Genomic DNA, 21,626 nt, shown 5'->3' on the forward strand with positions numbered 1-21,626 from the left:
GGGCAGCTGAGGACAGCAAGAAGAAGCCAAAGTGCAAAGGAAAGAAGCCAGAGTCTCCCATGCCAGGGCTAAGGATAAGGCTTGTATTCACAGAAGAATTAGGAAGCACTGCCCCTCTGTGGAAAGAGTTGAAAACAACTCTCATGTGTTACTTCTTTTTCTGAGTTCTGTTCTCTTACCTCTTTCAGGTTTTCATAGTGGGGATGAGAGAAGCTCAGGGCAGCCCGGAACATTTCAGTGACCGCATGATATACAAATTCGTATTGCTCCTGCCAATAAAACAGGTAAGTGTATGAGAGGGCAGCTTCTATGTACAGACATGTGCCCTGATTTGTACAACCCCACTTGCTTACCCAAGTATCCTGGCCCTGTGTGGCACCACAGAGAGGTGGGAAAAGCGAGTTGTTATTTTTTATAAGCCACAGATTGTGTTTCAGTCTGGGAGAAAGGTGGCAGATATACAAAGGAATGAATGAAGGGATGGCCCTCCAAACATTGTTGGAATGCAATTCCCAGCAGTCCTCATTATTAGCTATGCGGGGCTAGGAGTGCTGGGAGTTGCAAATTGCAATCCATGTGTGGTATCCTGCTGGGAGTTGCTGCTCATGTGAGATAATTTCGTACTACTACTATTACATATCTGCAGCTCTTTGAGCAGACACCAAGAACATAGAGCATATAACACTGCTACTATTGGCATTGACACTGCTGCTGCTGCTACTACTACTACTACTACTAATTTTTATTTCTTTCCCACTTCTTTTCAAGGTTTGAGGTGGAGTACAGCATGTTAAAACACAAAACAAAATTAGAAACACATAAAAGCACAGCTAAAATACAATACTATTAAACTATTAAAATACCCTCATAAGAGTAGATGTAAAATTAAAAAGTCATGATTTAAGTTTGACTAGGTAGGCCTGCAGGAAGAGACATGTCTTTAATGCTGTTTTAAAAGCAGTTAGCGTTTCAGCTATCATATCTCTTCCAGCAGATCATTCAACAGTCTGGAGACAAGAGACGAAAAATCCCTCTGGGAAATGGTTGCCAGTCTAGTTTTGGCCAGTTGGAGCAAATATCTCCCAGAGGAGCTGAGTGTACAGGAGAATTGTATGGGAGAAGGCAATCCTGTAAGTAACCTGGACCCAAACTATGTAGGGCTTTAAAAGTAATAACCAACAGTTTGTAATTTTACCCGGAAACTAATTGGCAGCCAGCAGAGTTTAAAAGCTGGTGTTATGTGGTCACTTCTGGATGTGTCCATAATCAGTCTGGCTGCATATTCTCAACCAATTGGAGTTTCTAGACTTGGTACAAAGGTAGCCCAATGTATAGCGCACATGGCAGCAAGGTGTTGGACTGAGTAAGTCGTAGTCTGCCAACACCAGCCTTACAATTATTAAACAGACTTAGGCATGTCCCTAAGCTAGTCTCCTGCCTTCAGGTGTGAAGCAGAACCAGTGCTGAAGAAAGATTCAGCTGCCAGTCCAGACAGCTTCTGTATGTGGAATGGGAGCGACTATCATCTTGTTCTTCACTCCAGAAAGCACAATGTCTTTGTTTGGTCTTGCTGCCTGCCCTTGGCCTGCTCAGCTTGACCATGGCCCTGAGGTATAGGTACAGAATGCTCTCCAGGGCTTCCCATTCAGACATCTTCTGTACATGAAGTGATTCAGGGGTGATTATCTTGTTTCTTGCCTCAGGCTGGCTATAGATGGAAGTCACTCAGATGTGGAGCTCACCTGGGTTTGAACTGCAGCCGGTCTCTGTTTCCTCATTTCCAGGACAACGTCAAAAATACTGAAATGTGGTGGGATTCTCTGAAAAACAGAGGAGACGCTGGCAACTGACCCTTCTCTGGCACAATAACAAAGGCTCATCAGAACCAGGTACTTCAATTTATATCAGTTTGTGACCCAGTTTGTCTACTCCTCATTCACTCACTGGCCTCCCCTAACTATGATGCAGAAGGAGCTGAAAGATAGGTGAAGCAGGAACTTTTTCAGAGAACATACAATATCATGAAAATAACCAGGGTGATACTGGGTCTCATTCACACTGCAGAATTATGGTACAATTATTCTACTTTGACTGACATAGTTACATCCTATGGAACTCTGATATTGATGGTTGTTGTTCTGTGCCTTCAGGTCATTTCTGACATGGAAAACCTAAGGTGAACCTATCATAAATGAATTTTGTGTTTAGGCTTGGGTGGGTCCCATCTCCAAGATATCACATTATGTACGTATATGCAAACACAGGCATTCCAAAATCAATCAATCAAACAAACAAACAAAAAACAAAATCCAAAATACTTCTGGTCCCAAGCATTTTGATAAGGGCTACTCAGCCTGTAGTCCTAGAATTCCAGAGGATGGAACCATGGCAGTTAAGGTAGAATTATGCTATATTTCTGTAGTGTGAATGGCTTCCTAGTCTACCACTGCTCTGTTCCAGAAGGAGTTTGGCTCTTTAATGCAATGCACATTCCTAACCAATTTTTCCACTCACAGTGGATTTTCCTCAAAGACATGTGCCTCAGCAATCAGACGTGCAAATTAAGCCCATTTTTTTTACCTTCCACTGACCAATCAGGAGATAAAGTATGCAAAATGCCACAGGTGAGAAAAAAAAGCATATTTTGCCACAAACCTAAGCCCCCCTGCACAAAAACCAAAACAAAAAACAAAAACAAAAACATGCTAAATGCATCATTTAATTTGCCCCTGAATCTCAAGACCAAACTGTACCTGGTATGAATCACTTGGCTTAGATTTTCATGCAGCAGATAGCCAGTGCAACAGTCCTGACTCAATCTGGGGCCTTTGCCGACTCGCTGTTGCCCTTCCAAGAGTCCAGGGGGCATGGTTGTTGGGGATAATCGGAGTTGCAATCCAGTTTATGTTAGGGCACTAGACTGGGAGCTGCTATATCATGCTCCATATTAGCATGGGGAAAATGTGGCCCATGAGCCACATGCAAGCCTTAGAGCAGGAGGTTTTTTGGCCCTGAAGGCCTGTCAGTGTCCAAAAACCTTGTTTTTTTGGAGGGAGGGGGAAGAAAGGGCCACTTGATATCCCCAGATATCCTCTAGGGAGCGTGGGAGGCGATTTCACCATGTTTTATGCCCACCTGGCCATTTTCAACTGGGGAGGGCATTTTTTTTCTGAAAGACAGTAAACCAGAAGTTGAATTTTTGTTGTAAAAAAGAAAAAAGACCCCTCTTGTTTTACAAAAAACATGGCGGAATTGGCCCCACCCATATCCTTAGAGGGCATTTGGGGGCACGTGTGTCTGTGTGTGTATGTATATATATATAATATTTTGGTGGGGGTATGTGGCATGGGTACAGTCCCCAAGGTCTTGGGGGCAATGTGTCCAACAGTTCCCCCCCCCCCAATAGTTGTTCACTCCTGCACTATATGGAATAGGACAGAGGATGCCAGAGAGACAGGCACACCCAGTTCACCTAGAAGTCAATTGTCAATTGACCCAGAAGTCATTTATTCCTTAGCACAGACCCAGCTTGCCTATGTTGTCAATACCTGTTTGAGCAGCAGCTGCCTTACATACTCCAGTGTACAGATCACACCTGTCCGGCCACAGCCAGCACTACAGGGAAGGGGAGGGAAGGAGAAGATGGTAAGAGATGGTATGTCCATGGAATAACTGAATAGTTTCCAGTAAATCTGGGTCTGCAATTGCAATGCACCTGAAGACATTTCTCTCTCTATTCTGTCCATGTTCTTGTTTACTCATCCAGTTTTCAGATGCTTTCGTGGCTCTTCCCAGTCTGCTAGATCTCTTACCCCCTGTAATAGGGTGTCATTTATTTGATCAACTCACTGCTCCCTCATTCCCCAGTTTTACTCTCTGAAGGTCCCAGGGGTGTGTGCAATGTGATTGAAAGTCGTTCCTCATAGGGCATAGTTTCCAGACAGTTCCCTCCTACCTGCAATGCACACAGATGGGTACAGTGTCCTCCCCTTGCTTATTTCTCACATGCTCAATCATGTCAAGGAAATAGCCATAGGTGTCTGGAATCCCTCGGTCTGGCCAAGCCACATACTGAAAATGGGAAATTACTCGTTCCTCCTGGAAAGGGAAAAGGCAGCAATCAACATATTTCTATCCATTCTGGTATTTGTGTCATATTGGCCCCTACAGAGCACCTGCATGGTGCAACACAGAATTTGAATCCATCTGAATACAAAATGGGTGGTAAGAGAGGAAGATCAAGTGTACTTGGTTTGCAAGTTAAGCTTTATATTTGCATTACAAACCTACACCTTCTAACATTTCCGAGCTGAATATGTGGTCAAATTAGCAAAAGTTATTAAAGAGGAAAAAGACAGAAGCCAGGGAAGGCTTCTACTAGAAAGGACAAGATACAACCTCCTCTTCTTCCCCCTCCCACCATTAATTGAATGCAAACTACTTTTGCACTTTGAACATAGTTTGCAGTAATTGAAGTGACTGATCATAAAGGAGGAAAGTAGTAAGAGGAGAGAGAAAATGGAAGATTTTAGAAATAGCTGAAAAAATTGGAAGGACAGAGGATTAATCAGGACTGTTTCTGCCAAATTGGGGCAGCTGGGGGTATACCAAAAAGCTTCTGTGTCATCACAGAAATCCTGAGCTATCCAATTCACTGCCTTCCCTGCCTACATTCCTATCATCACATGCATTTCCCCCTGAGCAACAGGACAATATTTCTTCCTTGTCACTGAGATCTCAGCTAGCCTTAGACTTAGATCTGGCTCTGCTTGTTTTTGTAGTATCTCTTACCATGTTCAGACCCCAAAAATATAGTTTAAAAACATTGGACAGCTTTGTACTTGGAGCCTCAGGTTCAGTGGGTGCGACTACTCTTATGATCTACTATGTACTACTGCATGAACTTAGACCAGGGGTGCATCTACATTGTAGAAATAATGCTGTTTCACATGACTTTAAGTGGTAAAAAACCCCCCACAGAAAACAAAAAAACAAAAAGAGGGCTGAATTGGGTGTAAAATTGAAATGTTACTTCATATTGATTAAAAAGAAATATTAAAATAATTTAAATAACAATTTCTTATTTTAACTATTGTAAACCAACAATGTTACTTTTGAGTAACAATTTTGATCTCTTACTACCTTAATTCATTATCAGCCAGTTTTAGTAATTTTAAATGCTGTATTTAATTCAGTGACTTAGTTGATCATTTAATGAATTGGTTTGTATTAAATACCATTCAGGGTCTAACTTTAATAAGTTCAATTCAACATTAATGCCATAGTACTAACATGAATACTTCCAAGCTCTCTGTGTTTATTAGCAAATGCTAATTAGAGACTACCAGTGGTAATACACCTGTGGATGTCATTTATATAGCTATTCATGACTTATAGGCCTTAATAACCTTAACTTCCATTAAGCTGTACAATCTCCCTTTAAACCTGACCATGTTGGCAACTATCCCTCCATTTTGCAATTCCATGGTCTGATTATGCACGGTAGGAACAGCTACTTTGTTTTACAGTATTTCTCTACTTTGTTTTATTTCCCATCATCCAGCTTCCGTGGATGAATCCAGATTTTGAATAGCAGAGAGAAAGAGAAAAATCTCCCTATCCATGCTATCTATGATTTTAGGGAACAGGGATGTGCAACATCAAGAACACTTTAACTAGCAGGCAGTTTGAGGGCTCTAGTGTAGCCAAGGGTCCGTTTAGGGGAATTTTATTATTATTGTTATTAGCTCAAATATTGCAAGAGGGGGCCTGCTACGACGGCCCTTGCAGAATCGTCTCCCGATATGTATACGGAGTAGACCAGGGGATCCCACTAAATGGAGCTGAGACAGACTTCTAGAATTAATAACCAATTTATTTATAAGGGGAAAAACACATACGATTCACTAGCATACACACACACATACAAGGCTCAGGAAAAGCATAGGTTAGCATGGAATAAGATTTTAGGCATCACTGGGGTGATACGTACCAGAATGTAGACTCCCTCCAGGAATCCAAATGGAATATGATGAGGATGGCATGAGGCTCAGCCATGGAATGACTGGCCAGGAGCCAGGAGCCAGGTCAGGGTTCAAGGGGACAGAGCTTCCCCCTGAAATCCAGACTGGCCCAGTGAACAAGCAAATCTGGGAGTATTTATAGGCAAAATCTTGCTTCTGGCAAAGGTGCTTGATGGTGAGAACAAAGGTGTTTAATTACTTGCTTTTCACCTGGATGTCCCTGTCTGATTGTCTTAGTGGTCTTAAGCTGCTCGGACAACAGACCTGGGGAGGGGGTGATAGCTTCAGGCAAGGCAAACATTTACTCTTCCTGACTCAAGATAATCCCTTCATGCGACTTCCCAGACCTTCTAAGATGTTAATGTGGCTGCTCCCCTCAGGGGAGGTGCACATGTCCTCTCGCTTTGCCAGTAATGGAGGACAGGCTAGGAGTCTGGCCAGGGGTCATCCAAGGGTTATCATTGATTCCAAAATTTATATGAAGCAGCATGGGTAACACTAGGACTGCTGTCACACTGCAGAATTAATGCCGCTTGACACCACTTTAACTGCCATGGCTCCATCTTAAGGAATCCTGGGATTTGTAATTTGCTGTGGCACCCAGAGCTCTCTGACAGAGAAGGCTAAATATCTCACAAAACCCGGAATTCTATAGCACTGAGACATGGCAGCTAAAGTGGTGCATTAATTCTGCAGTGTAAATGCAGCATAGGTCTGCCAGGCCTGCTAATACTAAATATTAGGAGCAAAGCTTGGCAAAAGTAATTTAAATTCCAGAATCCCACAGCTAGCAACACAGTGGCCATCAGCCATCGCCTGATCCACAAAACAGTGCATTACTCTTGCTCTTTGTTCTGCTGACCTTGAGGCTCCAGAGCTGGAGTGTGCAACCTCTTGGCTTGCAGTTAGTTATTTTCCCTTCTGATAGTAGTCAGGCCATTAAGAGTCTGCAAAATGATGCCCATATACCTGCTGAAATGTCAGAGTAAGCATCCGCAGAATGACATCTGGATTGAGCTCTTCTTCTTTAACCTAAGGGAGTTAGAAGAAAAAAAGACCTTTGCATTGGTCAAACCCATCTCCAGATTTGAGGTATGAGGAAATATTTCAGCTGTCCAATTATACTAACTATTTATGATGCAGATACAATGGTGGAGCAAAGGTTACACAGGCAAACTATTACCCCAGTACTCCATGGCAGTATAGCCACATAACTTTGGTTTATGACAGGGATGGGGAAACTCCAGATCTGGCACTCCAGATGTGATTGGACTGCAACACCCACAACCTTTCTCCATTAGTTAGGCTGGATAGGTGATGATAAGAGTTGCAATTGAACATGAGGAGGGATACATGTTATCTGCTTTCTGCTTTATGTTATAGCCTGCTTGGTGCTTGCAGGAGTATCAGCGCAGAAGATGTGGTTGAAATGGAATTTCACTCAGTGGTTGGGACCACTCTTTCACTCCATTTAAACCACATCTTGAGCACTCTTTTCAATCAATTGAAGTTAAGTGAAGGTGAAGTTTACTATTAACATGTGTGGAAGAAGATCTGAAGTAGACAAAAGGAAGCACATTTCTCCACATACATTCAGCTTATGGAGTTTATTAACAAGGAATACTTTGATCACTAACTAATGTCTCAGAAGGACTGGGTAAAGTCATAATTCACCTCCGTTATGTGGATAATTCAACTACTTTGATTAGCAAGGATTGAAGACTAATTAGTTGCCATCCATCCCTCTCAAGTTCCCTCTTTGTTGCCTCAGATCTTAGTTGCAGTCAGAGGGGCTTAATTTTCCCAGTAATTATATGAAGTTGTCCACTATCCTTTATAATGTTAAGTGTTTGGGATGGCAATAATTGAAGGGCAATTATTCTTGATGAATTTTGTATTGGTCATTATGCTATGTATTGCTGATCATTTTGTGTGTGTGTGTGTGTATATATATATATACATAACCAAACAGGAACACATACACATCTATAGATATAGAGCAATGATAGACAACTGTGGAAGGCTAGGGAGCAGCATTAGCTCACCAGGAGACCTTCAAGGGCCACATACCTCCTACAGCAGTGGATCCTGACTTCCCCCCACCAAAAAACAAAAAAAACAAAAAATTGTTCCAAAATGCCCCTAAACACCCTCTAGGGAAGATGGACACGGTTTCCACCATTTTAGAGGGTCTTCCTGGACCATTTTAGACCCAGGAGAGGTCATATATATATAGTGAGCAGAAGTTACCCTCTGTTCATGTCTCAAACAAGACCTCTCCTTGGTGTAATTTGGCCTAGGGGTGGGCAAAATGTGGTGAATGTTTTCCCCATAACCTGCAGAGTGCATTTTGGAGCAAAAAATGGGGGGGGGGGTGTTGATCTTGGGGGGCAACGAGGCCTCTAAACTCAGTGGAAAATGCCCTTTACACTACTTAGAGGGGATTTTGATACATATATCTATATATATATCCCGGGATCACAAAAATGGCTTTAAAGGGGCATACTTTGCCCACTGCTGATGCAGCCTCACACAACTGACCCCATTTCTGCACCCTTTTGTGTGCGTAGGTGACTGGCTACAGGAACTGCCATTGCAAATGTTTGCATTTCAAAGTTGACCACTATCCCCACCATCCATACATCACTGCTTGCTTCCTACCTGTGCATAGCCACCTCACCTGCGTCACAGAGAAGGGTCCAAAGGGCAAGATTTCTTCTGCCAAAGGCCAGTAGCGCTCACATTTTTTCTGAGAAAGGGGAAAAAGGGAAATAAAGCTAAAGATTCTGGAATAGTGATAGTGTTCCCTCCTTGAAGCCAGAAGGCTGGGATGAGCAAGATTTCTGTGCCCATGGCATACCATCCCTCCTCCATCAGGACTCACCTTGCCCATTTCCACTTCCCGGCAAGCCATGACAATCACCTGCAGTGAAAGAACACTGTTAAGGAAGAAGAATGGGCTGCGTTTAATTTATGTAAATGTGTTGTAAAAATTTGTGCTAAAACCATATGGACCTGGTAGTTTATTGTTTTAAGTTGTTAACTGTATTCTTTTATTTATTCACAAGTAATTGGAGCATTTAATATATCAACCGCATGGTCGCGACAACGATCCGCCCCAAAAAGGAGCTGCGAAATGCAGTTCCTATCGATGATGCTGCCAAGGCGCCATTGGCGCCCTGGTATGCGTTGGTGACATGAGCACTGCGCTCGCGTCATCATGGCGGCCCCCATGTGGATGGGAGGCCGCCATGATGGTGCCATGATGGCGGTTGCTGCATGCTCCCAAACACTAGAAGCCCCGCCAGGACGCCGCTTCCCACCCATATGTACTGGGCCTGTGACTTGCCCCAGATCATCCAGTTGGTTTCCATGGCTGAGTGGGAATTTGAACCCTCCTTTCCTGGAGGCCTTGCCTGACATTGAAAATATTACTCCACAATGGCATTTTACTTTACTTATTACTTTTCTGGTACTTAATATTTTTTTTTTTAGCAGAGGCTGGCTTAAACCTTGGAAAATTTATTCAGAAACATGAAGTTGAAGGCTTTCATGGCTGGCATCCATAGTTTTTTATGGGTTTTTCAGGCTATGTGGCCACGTTCTAGAAGAGTTTATTCCTGATGTTTTGCCAGCATCTGTGGCTGGAATCTTCAGAGAATGCTGGCATGCAAGAGAGTGGAGTATATGTATACTCTGTGACCCTGAGTAGGGAGGAGGGATTTTCATGTTAATCTGTGTATTAGACCCAGCAAAATGGACCTGTGAACTCCACTTCTTGGAAGATGAATCAAAACACCTAGACCAAGCTCTACAGGCTAATGGTTCTACCAGCTCAGACATCAGAAGGGCTGCCAGACCCAGAAAAATCCAGAGGAGTGAAGACAAGCAACCACACAAAGGAAAGGTATTTTTACCATACATCAAAGGAGTCATGGAGAGAATAGGGAAACTGGTGAGTAAACACAACCTACAAATGGTTTACAAACCGACCAAGAAAATCCAGCAAATACTGAGCTCAGCGAAGGACAAGAGAGACCCTCTCATAGCTGCAGGAATTTACCGCACACCATGCAGCTGCAGACAAGTCTACATAGGGAACACCAAACGTAGTGTTCAAACACGAATCAAGGAACATGAGAGACACTGCAGACTGGGTCAACCAGAAAAATCAGCAGTAGCAGAACATGTTATACACCACCCTGGGCACAAAATGCTGTTTGAAAACACTGAAATTCTGGACCATGCCAACAACTATCAGGTCAGAATGCACAGGGAAGCCACTGAAATCCACAAACACTTGGACAACTTCAACAGAAAAGAAGAAATCCTTAAAGTGAACAAAATTTAGCTACCAGTCCTGAAAAACAGCAAAATCAGGACTCAGCAAATGCAAATGAGAAATCACCCAGGGTCAGGGATTTTCCCAGCAAACAATGATCACTAATTAAACAGATACTAATCCTCTTTGCATATCCTCCCACCCTGAGGCCCTGCTATCAACAACAAAATAATACACAAATTAATATGGAAATCACTTTTCCCTACTCAGGGTCACAGAGTATAATATATCCCACTCTCTTCCATGGCAGCATTCTCTGAAGATGCCAGCCACAGATGCTGGCGAAACGTCAGGAATAAACTCTTCTAGAACATGGCCCAAAAAACCCACAAAAAACTATTAATCAGAAATGTCTCTAAAAATGCCCTTGAAAAGCAACTAGAAAATGTGATTCCATCACTACATCAAGCCTGTAATATCATTCCTTATCATGCCATTGTTATCAAAAATTTAAACCAGAAACTCCACTATTTAGCTTTGGCTGCTCAACTTACCTTCACCTTGTACTGCCAAATCATGCGCCAGAAGTCAAATACTGTATGTGGAAGAGGACCTTGGGTTGCAATGTAAGATCTCTTGTTATCCACACCCTGGAAGAATGGGGAGAATTAAGAGAATGACAAACATCAATCAGCACTTTACATTGTGCTGAACAATGCTACTGTGTTGAAAAACCAAGTTGCCACTGATAATAAGCATTGATAATATCTGCGGGAAAGCCCTCAGATAAAGGAAGAGGTTGACAACTGTTTGAAGAAAAGGATAAACAAAGGGCTTTGGGTAATTCACCCTATTTTATCTGTACACTATTTGATTAATGTAATATTCATATAAGTACAAGTAGCATGGCCAATGCTTAACAGCAGTTGGTGTGCACTTTGCTTGCTACTCTAATATTCATATTTGCAATATATGGAAAATTTAAACTGGCTGTTTTGTGGAAAGAGAGGAATCTTATCTCAAAGTTTAGGGCCAAAGGTTAATCACATGGTTTGCAATCATGTAATTTTTTTTGCTTTAATTAATCCTCCTAGGTATGTGTGGAGAGGTCTGATAGGTTATTTCCATCAGAACTGTACTGTGGGGAAACTTAACTCTTGATTTCCTAGTTGCAGTCCTGAGAAAAGTCACATATACTTCCCTATGCATTTCTGCCAATGGCTCTCATTCTCCCTCTCCCTCATCCTCTCATTTGTCCCCTGGTCCTGACCCTTTGTCATCACATTGTCAAATTCCTCTCTGGAACCATGTGAACTAGAATTTTTTTAAAAAGTGCAATCTGAGACTTTTTGGATCAGAGGCAGAGTTATCAACACTCTTGTGCAGTAATTTCAAACTGTGTGCCATGCATACAAATATGTCATGACAGAGTTGTCTAATTGTCTAGAGAAACAATATTCAGTTGAAAGAGGACTTTGTGAGACACAAATACTGCCCCCCCCCAAAGGAAGTTGAGTGCTGGACCTCTCTGAGGTTAACTGTGGTGCTGTCCACACTGGCCAGAATAGTCCAGGGGCAACCCAGAGTATCCTGGCCCTGTTACTTTGGCTTTCTGTTCTGACGCTGAGCAGCTGTTTGCATATGTGTCCCACTATGCTGCCCAGCATGGCAGCAAGTTGCTTGCTTTTGAGGTCAGTATGAGGTGCCAAGTCTCAATCACATATGTGTGTGCCTGGTTCTGATCTCAGAGCAAAGCAACCTGTGGTAGCAATAGCTGTGCCAGGTGGCACAGCAGCATGCATGTCCAAACAACCATCCAGCATCAGAATAGAGAGCTCTGGATCTTCCAGGAACATCCGAAGCAAATGGTGAGTCTTTAAAATCCACATTAGTGGTGTTGTACCCCAGGCTTGGCAGTGAATACATTGTCCAGACTGTGTGTGTCAGACTTGGGGATTGGACCTTGCATCATCCAGACTCTCCGTCAAGAAGCTGGGGAGAGGCCGGTTTATTTGACCTGTGCAGACAGAGCATGTGTTGAACTGGCTTTGACTTCTTTCAGTTAGCCTAAGCTGAAGACACCCAGGTGTTGAGTACTAACCAGTCAATCACTCCCAATGTAAAGGTTCAGCAAAAATATTCAATGTCACAAATATTCAATTCTAGTTGTCTCTCTCAATGATCTGCTGTTCTTGACTGTCTCCTCCTAGTCATAAGGTACATTCAGATCCTTGACTCATATAACAAGTGTTCCTAGCAGTGTGTTTTTGGTGTTTTTTTTGTGTTTTTTTTGCTCCAATGCACTCTAAAAGTAAACTTTTAAGGTGGTGTAAATATGAACTGGCATAGTCCAAGACATTTTGTTGTCTGAGACAGAACAGCAAAGGGAGCCTCCAAGCTCAGTCATAGTACTCTGAACCATCCCAAGTTCTTTTGCCATCAGAGGTAGAACATTCCATAAGCATCTTTTCATCTCTGGCAATAAAATAACCAATTATATACCAAACCAACCAACCATTTCCTGCCCTCTTATGACATCTTAGATCTGCTGCCTGAGGCAGTTGCCTCCTCTACCTAATGGAAAAGCCATCCCTGAAGTGAACTCAGCCTCTAGTTTCAATTTGGAACAACAGTGTGCCAGTGCCTTTTGACGATGGGAAGTCTGAGAAACATTGCTGTCATGATGTGTGGTATCTTGCATATCGATGCTCTGTTACCTGAATGAAGTTGGCATTGATATAATCTGTCTGTCCTTCTTCTGCCAGTAAGTTTAAAACAACTCGCGTCTGGTCATCTGTAAAAAGTACACAACTAGAGGTTGGTGTTTGGATGTGAGATACCCCCCCCCCCCCACGCTGAGAATACCAGAGATCCTCAAGCAGGACTTGGAATAAACTTTGCCTGAAACCATAGAAGGTGGTTGTTAGTCATAGGTGGTGATAGCAGCAGGCTAGATGGGCCGAAAGACAGATCAGTATAAGGTGGTTTCCTAGGTTTCCTGATAATTCAATAACAGCTGGAGGGTCACATGTTCCCCACATCTGCTATTACAGCATACCATATTCTGGTCACAGCTGGCAGGTCTCCAGCATCTCAAAGCCTCAGGCTTATTTGTAGTGATATCATCAAGGGTGAGGCTCTGTGATGTCATGGAAGTTCCAATTCATAAACGACAAAAATGTCATCCTTACGTGGGGTTGAAAGATGTAGATTAGCAATGAAGTGAGATAACTAGAAATGCAGAGTGAAGGGATCTTGCAGCACCTTTGAGACTAACTGGGAAAAAAAGTTGGATCATAAGCTTATGTAGACTTGGGCCCTGTGCAGGCCGGCACTTTGGGCCTGTCTGGGAGGGGGAGTTGGAACGTAGAGTCTCTACAATGCATGCCCCAGCTCTGCCTCCAGGGCATCTTGACGCCACATACTGTTCCACATGGCACATAGCATCACAGCGCTCCTCTGGCACTGCATTCAGATGACACAGCACCGAAGGAGCGCCGTGTAGCCACAGCACTGTGGCTATCACTCCCTTTCCAGAGGGCAAAAAGGAGATGCTTTTTGTGGCTCCTTTTTGTGCCCTGGAAAGGCCAGATCAGGACCATGGCATGCGGTTCCCATGGCCCTGATCTGGCTGAAAAAGGGGCAGCCTGCATAACTCCTTGGTCTACTTCCTCCATGAATCTGAGGATGTAGACCCAATCTAAGAAAGTTTATTGTGCAACTGTTTTCACAAATTAGTCTCAACGGTGCTACAAGATCCTTTGCATGCTGATATTTCAGACTAGAGAGCCAGCATGGTGTAGTGTTTTCAGTGTAGGACTAAGACTCTGTGAATCTGGGTTCAATTCCCCGCTCAGCCATGGAAACCTGCTGGATGACCTTGGGTGAGTCACATCCTCTCAGCCCCACAAAACCCTATGATAGGGTCACCCTAAATTGGAAACAATTTGAAGGCACACAGAAACAATAAGGCCAGACCAACACAGCTATATCTCTGAATTCTAGGAATGCAAAAGTCCAAGAAAAAGACAATTTCAGCATGGGAATCTTTCTTTTTTTAATTGGGGGAAGATCCAGTTTTTCCACTGAACATTTTTAAATTTGGGGGTAACATTGAAGGAAGGGGGGATTTTGTTATAGAATACACTCATCCTTCTATATTCACTGGGGTTAGGGGCACAGGACCCCCATGAATGTGGAAAAACTGCAATTAACAATACCACAATGTTTACTCCTGAGAGAATCTCTAGGTCCTTCAGTGTCTTTCTCTCCCCATCACCACCCTGCAAGATTGCCAACTTACATGGCAAGATGTCTTTGTAACGGTTCTTCTTGATATTCTCCTTGTTGCCACCAGCCTCTGTGGAAATGCCCTGCTGCTGCTGGAATGCTACAGCCCGGGCCTTGATTTCCTGCCAGGAGATGGGAACATTCATTTTAGTTATTTAAAATCTTTATATGCTGTCATTCTGTCTGCCAACATGCAGTTTCCAAGGCAGCTGACCATAAAATTGCCAAATTGTATGGAGCTCATTTTCATCTGCTACACACACACACATACACACACACACACACACACACACTGTTCTTTATACATATATATAGGGAGGTAATGATGACTAGAGCTCACACATCTTAGGACCTGGATGACCTTCTTTGGTCCTTAAGGCCAGGAGGAGGAATCTCAGGATGAGAACAGTGTCTTGAAAAGTATGTCTGTCTGTCTGTCTGTCTATCTCTAGCTAGCTAGCTAGCTAGCTATCATCTATCTATCTTCTCCTGCACTAGGCTTGTTGTTGTTGTTTTAAAAAAATCAGTAGCATGTTCTAAGAAACTGTATTTGATGCTTAATATGTCATACTTAATTACATCATCAATCATCACTCTATATCACTAGAGGCTGGTCTCATGTTGAGGGTTTGAAATCCTAAGGCCTGAGATGGTACTAACCTGGTACCCTAACAAAAAGTAATAACATTCTACATCTTAAGGGCACCAGATCCCTCTTATCTTGGAAGCAGGATCCGCCCTGGTTAGTGCTTGGATGAGAGACTGCCAATGAATACCAGGTGCTGTAGTATCTATTTTAGAGGGAGGAACTGGCAAAACCATCTCTGAGTATTCCTTATCAAAGAAAACCCTGTGAAATGAATGAGAGTTGACAGGCAACTTGAAGGTGTACCTATACACGCACACAGAGGGGAATTTAGCAAGGAATACTATATTTTCCAACCCCTATCAAAGCCTGCATTTTGAGTGATCAGTCAGGGTGGAACAAGCATAGTGTAGTGGTTTGAGTGTTATATTGGAATTCTAGGAGACCAGAATTTGAATCCCTGCTCATCCTTGGAAACCTACCGAGAGAATTAAACTCTCTTAGGCCTGTTACAGACAGCCAAAACAAAGCTGCTTCGAGTCACTTTGGAGGTATGGTATTTCAATGATACATGCGTCCTAAGAGTCCAAAGGCCGCACCAAAGCCATGGTCCAGTCCTAAGGACTGGAGTGCAGCTTTGGTGAAGAAGCTTCCAGACTGTTAGGATTCATGCATCATTGAAATACCATACCTCCAAAATGACTCAAAGCAGCTTTATTTTGGCTGTCTGTAACAGGCCTTAGCTTCAGAGGAAGAAATTCTCCTCTGGATAAACTTTGCCAAGAACAACCCAGGATAAGATTGCCATGAACTGGAGTCAACTTGAAGGGGCACAACAACAACAGATCTTGAAAAGGTGCAGTTTTGGACTGTGGTTCCCAGAATGGTGATTAGAGATTGCAATGAGGCATAGTCCAATTTTTTTTTTCTAGGCTCTGGTCCTAGGCCAGGTCCTGGTGGTGGGCAACAGAAATGCTAGTGGTGGCCCTTTTCTTTCCCACTTCTGGTGAGGTAGAGTCAGTTTTGAAGTGCACATGCTCACCATAACTGCCTTCTTTAACAATATTCTCAAAATTAAATAAATAAATAAATAAATATGTAGTACTTTGTGTTGGTGTGTATATAAAAAAATCTATAAATAAAACTTTGCGTCTCCACCAGGAGCAGGTCTTTTGTAAACCTAATGGGTCTTGCTCACTCAAGCCACCTACAAATACTTTGAATTACAACAGAGGTTATTCATAACAATGTACTGTTGTTGGGAAAAATCAGTTTCCCTCTAGCTGCTATGGGGACTGTAGGTAATCTCAAGAGAGGAAACGGTGCTGCATGCTACCATAATCTGTGCTCACTGTTAGAACATATAGATTTATTAAATTCTGGAGGGTGTGTGGACTTCACTCTGACTTCAAACTGACCTCCTAGGGGCACCGCCATTTCTCCAGAGTGAGGAAGTCAGGTAGACAGCTTGCAAAGGAGTGGGTAGGAGCCCTAAACTGGAAAATCCCCACAGGAAGTTTGGGAGTTGCTAAATGAAACTCCAAAACACCAAAACCAACACGATGCTGACTGTTTGTTTTCAGCCTCACACTTGATAGTCCAGTGATCAAATCAGCAACCCACCCATATATCTGTTTGTCTTCCCCAATTTGTGTCAAGGCCCAGGTGCATTGTCTAGACTATTCTTCACCTCGTCTTAACAAATTTCGCCTATAAATATCTGCCGCCTACACGTTATTTACTTCCATCCTCTCCCCCACCACCACCCATTTTTATCACCTTTTCTCCCTCTCCAATCTGGTTTTTAACATGAATGTTCAGGGCAGCTCAAGAGACTTAATTTGAATTGGGTTACAAAAATTGTATGATTTGGTGTAACATGTTCAGCATGTAAGGCAGCTGCCACAAAATTAAGATTAAAATCTAGAGTGGATTCACCCAATCGCAATGAAATGGAAGCTACCAGCAGCTGCTGCTGGTGCACTGTCACTTTTACCAGGTAGACATGAAAGGATTTGGTTATGATCAGGACATGGGAATAAACCTGAATTAACAGTTTCACTTTTTCTATATAATGTATGATCTGTTAAGCCTGAAGTTATGCTTGTGGGCTGGAACAATTTGGAGGATACATACCGCCAACAAGCGGCGTACCGGTGCCGATTCTAGGATTAGGAACTGTGCGGCAACTGCACGGTCCTTAACCCAAGTACAGGTGGGTGGCGTAACAATGGCGGCACCCTGTGTACATGGGTGCCGCCATTGTTCCATAAACGCCGTGTGGCGTCCGCATGTTGCCGCATGGTGCTTACATAACGAGTGCACCAATGTGCTACGCCACCCCTGTGGCTCAAAAAGAACCCGTTTTTTCCAGGTTCTTTCTCCTCCGTAGGGAAGCTGCATGGTTTGGCGCTGCGGCTTCCCTCCAGAGGAAATTAGGTCACCGGCAGGCCACCCTTTTTGGGCGGTCTTTCCCTTGCCTTTGTTACTTTTGAATTCTGCAAGCTAGTAAAAAACATGCTCTCCTCCCATCCACCTTGTCACCATAACAAATATCCAGCACATGCAACACATTGCATTCCTCCTCCATCATTTAGTGAGGCCACACATTTCTTTAAATTTACAAATAAGTAAAATTACATTAATACAAGAATAGAAATCAAGTCACCTTTCATGAAGCTACTGTCATAATGTAACATAGTTGTGCCTTGATAAGGAAAGGGATGAATTCCAAATAACTAGACTATGACTCTGGAGACCAGGGTTTGAATCCCTGCTCAGCCATGGAAACCCACTTGGGTGACCTTGGGCAAGTCACACTCTCTCAGCGTCAGAGGATGGCAATGGCAAACCCCTTCTGAAGAAATTTGCCAAGAAAGCCCCATGATAGGTTTGCCTTAAGAGTTACTGTAAGTCAGAAACGACTTGAAGGTACACAACAACAACCAAGTTGTTTCTAAGCTCTGATAAGAATTTACTAGAATTTGCAGGGTTTACACACACCTTTGTTTGGAATGGAAAAACTTGAAATGAAAAACAAAATCTGTTTGTGGGAGAAACTGAAACCAAGAGATTAGCTGTACCTATTGAAACTGGGCAGGAAAGAATTTACTTTCAGTTTTCTTTAGAGACATTTACCAATATTCATATATTTTTTCCCAGAACACAAGAAAACCTGACACAAGCTGCCTTTACTACCTATCTATGTGCAGAGCACATGGATATGTACTAAAGCTTGTCTTCACATAGCAGGAAAGAATGACAGTGATGATGTGGATTTTCAGGTTTTTGTAAATATCTGGATGTATGCCTGGGTTTCTAACTTCATCACTTTTCTTCTTCTGTATGATTTTTAACATCTTTGCCTGAAGAGGAAGCCAGTGAAGCTTCGAAAACTTGTATGATGTATTTTTGTGAATTTTGGTTGGCCAATAAAGGTATTGTTGTTTTGTGTATTTTGTTGTATTTTGCTGCATTTCTGCCTTTCTCCCAGAGACAACAAATTAAAAACATTTACAGTAAAGTTTTTAAAACAATTAAAAATCGCCACATTAAAACACTATTAAAAATCATACAAAAATTAAAATCAGATGAGACATACACCTAAATAAGAGTGTTCCCAGCTTAACTGTTAAAAGTTTGCTTAAATATAAATGTCATTCCCAAATATGTTTCCTGTATTTGAAGGTAATAAATTTTGCTGCAACAGGGGAAAGATTAATAAGAAGGAGTTAATGGACTGTAATTTTATTCTTTGATGTTTTTACCTCCAACAAAAGTAAAACACTTTTATTTGGACTACAACTGGCAACTTTTACCTATACAGCGTCTAAAGGTTTTCCCCCCACATGTACCTTTTGAGAAATTCAGTGTTCCCTGCCTAAGAAAAAGGCAGCTTTGCACAGGACAAAGGCAGCCCAGATCTCAAGGGAAGTTACTTTTCTGTTCATAATGGAGATTAAATTTTTATTGCCTGTCTTTTAGTGGCCTTTAACCCTAGTCCTCTCATGGACAAAAAGGTGAGTGGCCTCTGTAACTTGAAACCACTCCAGACAACAGAAGCAACATCTGAGATAAAATTTAGTCCTGCGACCCTAAAATTGTCACTTTTCTTCTCCTGTATGATATTTAACATCTTTGCTTGATGAAAAAGCCAGTGAACCTCTGAATGCTTGTATGATGTATTTTTGTGCATTTTGGTTGGGCAATAAAAGTACAGTGGTCCCTTCACATTTGCTGGGGTTAGGGATGAAGGGTCCTCGTGACTGTGGAAAAACTGCAAATAAAAAAGCACTATTCGTCTTACCTAATTGAACACCTCTCTAGGAATCTTCAGATCCTCCAGTGCAACTCTATGGTCAACACCTGCCAGAGGTTGATCATAGAATCATGTTGGGAGGACCTACAAATGCCTAGAGAAATGTTTTCTCTAGGAATGTTTAGGTTCTCCAGCACAACTCTATGGTCAACTTCTGTCAGAATTGCGCTAGAAGACCTAGAGATTCCTAGAGAGAACATATTAATCAAAACTGCAAATAATCAAATCCACAAAAGACAAAGCTACAAATCTGGAGGGCCATCTGTTTTGTGGATTTTGTATTTTGCTGTATGAATTCTTCTGGCTCACTATGAGCCTGGAGAACACACAGTTTCATTGGTCATAAATAATTATATGGCATGACACAAAGGGTTTCCAGGTTTGTCTGTGACCCTTGCTGATGGTATCCCTGTAGGCCATGGTCATAACCAACATATTGATTACAATATCTCAGAGTTTTTAAAGTTCCCTTTTAAAGATAATTTGTTCTTGTTATTGGTTGCAGTGTTTGGAAAGTAATTTGGTGCCAGTGCTGGATGCAGTTTTTGAATAAGTAACTTGTTTCATTACACATTGTTGCTTTTTGCTACTTTCTTAAAAAGAAAAAAAGGGAATGGCATAAAATTGGAAAAATTATTGTCAAAATCCCTATCAAATTCCTTTAATAAGTAATTACACGCGCACACACACACACACACACACACACTATATATATATATATATATATATATACACTAGAAAACAGTTGTCATGGCACAATAGAGTAGCTTATTTCTTATTGTTATGTCCCTACAATTTGTTTTCTAAGGCAGAACCTATCATGGGGTTGTCTTGGCAAGTTTCTTCAGAGGCGGTTTGCCAGTGCCATCCTCTGAGGGTTTCCATGGCCAAGCTTGGATTCAAACCCTGGTCTCCAGAGTCCTAGTCCAACACTCAAACCACTATGCCACACCGGCCCTCTTATAGCCAGTCATTATGGTCCAAAGTGCACTGGAGAAATAATCCAGTTTGAAACTGCTTTAACTGCCCCGGCTCAAGGCTAGGGAATCCTGGGAATTGTAGTTTATTGTGGCACCAGAACTTTCTGACAGAGAAGGCTCAATATCTCACAAAACTACAGAGTAATGAGAGAAGGGTAAGGGTGAGGACTTAGTTCGAATGTTGGAGTGAAGGATAAGTGTTAGTAAGGAGGAAAGAGGTTTAGTAAAAGGGGAAGTGGGAGAAAGGGAAGAGAATAAGAGGTTTTAAGTAGGGATGGGACGGTGAAGAAAGAAGAGAGAATGTGAGAAGGTCTAAGAAGAGTAAGTGATGAAAATAAGAGCAGAAATGATTATTTTGGAGAAGGTTTGAACATTATTCACTTCATTTGTTACTTTGTATGAATGTATGTAGGATTATATGTTATTTTGTATGTATGCTTAATATGTATATTTTTTTCTAAGCTAATAAAATTTTTTAAAAATTAAAAAACAAAACAAAACTACAGGTTCCCAGAATTCCCTACCAGGGCAGTTAAAGCAGTCTCAAACTGGATTATTTCTGCAGTGTGTTTTGGACCTATGTTACCTTTGACATGTGGTATCATTACATCCTTGTTGCCCTGTCTGTTTGTCTATCTTCATGTTGTTACAGATATGCTGGTTATGACCTTTAAAGCTTTATATGGTTTGGATCCAGACTGTTTGAAGGACTACAGTATGTCACAGAAGTTTCATCTGGCTCTGCTGGGATCACTGGAGCTGGTTTTCCTGCTCTGCAATGCTTCTTTCTCCTAGCAGAACTGGTTGGGACACTGGGTGGTTTCTCCACCTAGAACTGCGATCCCCACCCAGAGTTTCAGCTGGTCAGGTGGGGCGTTATGTAACACAAGACGTGTCCTTGAGGCAAGCTGCACCAAAGGAGGTGATGGTGGCATGCAGCGATACTAGATTCATATAAGCATGGTACTGTGGTTTGAGTATTGGACTGCAACTGTAGAGATCAGGGTTCGAATCCTCACTTGAACATGAAAACCCCTGGGTGATCTTAGACAAGTCACATCGCGCAGCCTCAGAGGAAGACAAAGGCAAGTCACCTCTGAATAAATCTTGCCAAGAAGGTCATTTTAGGGTTGCTATAAATCGGAAA

At 42.3% G+C, this 21,626-nt stretch overlaps 1 protein-coding gene and 1 long non-coding RNA gene across 2 annotated transcripts in view; one reads left to right on the forward strand and one right to left on the reverse strand.

Moving 5' to 3' along the window:
* The window catches only part of LOC149322838 (tyrosine-protein phosphatase non-receptor type 18-like), a 57,280-nt gene that overhangs the window by 18,629 nt on the left and 17,025 nt on the right, over nucleotides 1–21,626 (reverse strand). Inside the window, exons 2-11 of the mRNA XM_089483718.1 lie at nucleotides 14,609–14,717; nucleotides 13,023–13,099; nucleotides 10,860–10,955; nucleotides 8,908–8,946; nucleotides 8,704–8,772; nucleotides 6,993–7,055; nucleotides 3,956–4,098; nucleotides 3,549–3,615; nucleotides 1,743–1,820; nucleotides 180–269 (exon numbers count right to left, since the gene is read on the reverse strand). Coding sequence (XP_089339844.1) covers nucleotides 180–269; nucleotides 1,743–1,820; nucleotides 3,549–3,615; nucleotides 3,956–4,098; nucleotides 6,993–7,055; nucleotides 8,704–8,772; nucleotides 8,908–8,946; nucleotides 10,860–10,955; nucleotides 13,023–13,099; nucleotides 14,609–14,717 — 831 coding nt within the window. The remainder of the gene's footprint in view (nucleotides 1–179; nucleotides 270–1,742; nucleotides 1,821–3,548; nucleotides 3,616–3,955; nucleotides 4,099–6,992; nucleotides 7,056–8,703; nucleotides 8,773–8,907; nucleotides 8,947–10,859; nucleotides 10,956–13,022; nucleotides 13,100–14,608; nucleotides 14,718–21,626) is intronic.
* On the forward strand, nucleotides 195–1,885 carry LOC149322839 (uncharacterized). Its single transcript, XR_016272173.1, has 3 exons — nucleotides 195–388; nucleotides 995–1,130; nucleotides 1,785–1,885. It is a non-coding gene; the product is annotated as an uncharacterized LOC149322839 (long non-coding RNA).

Source organism: Sceloporus occidentalis, unplaced genomic scaffold (assembly GCF_023333645.1).
Source record: "Sceloporus occidentalis isolate IW3139 unplaced genomic scaffold, rSceOcc1.0.p SCAF_1, whole genome shotgun sequence".
NCBI classification, from domain to species: domain Eukaryota; kingdom Metazoa; phylum Chordata; class Lepidosauria; order Squamata; family Phrynosomatidae; genus Sceloporus; species Sceloporus occidentalis.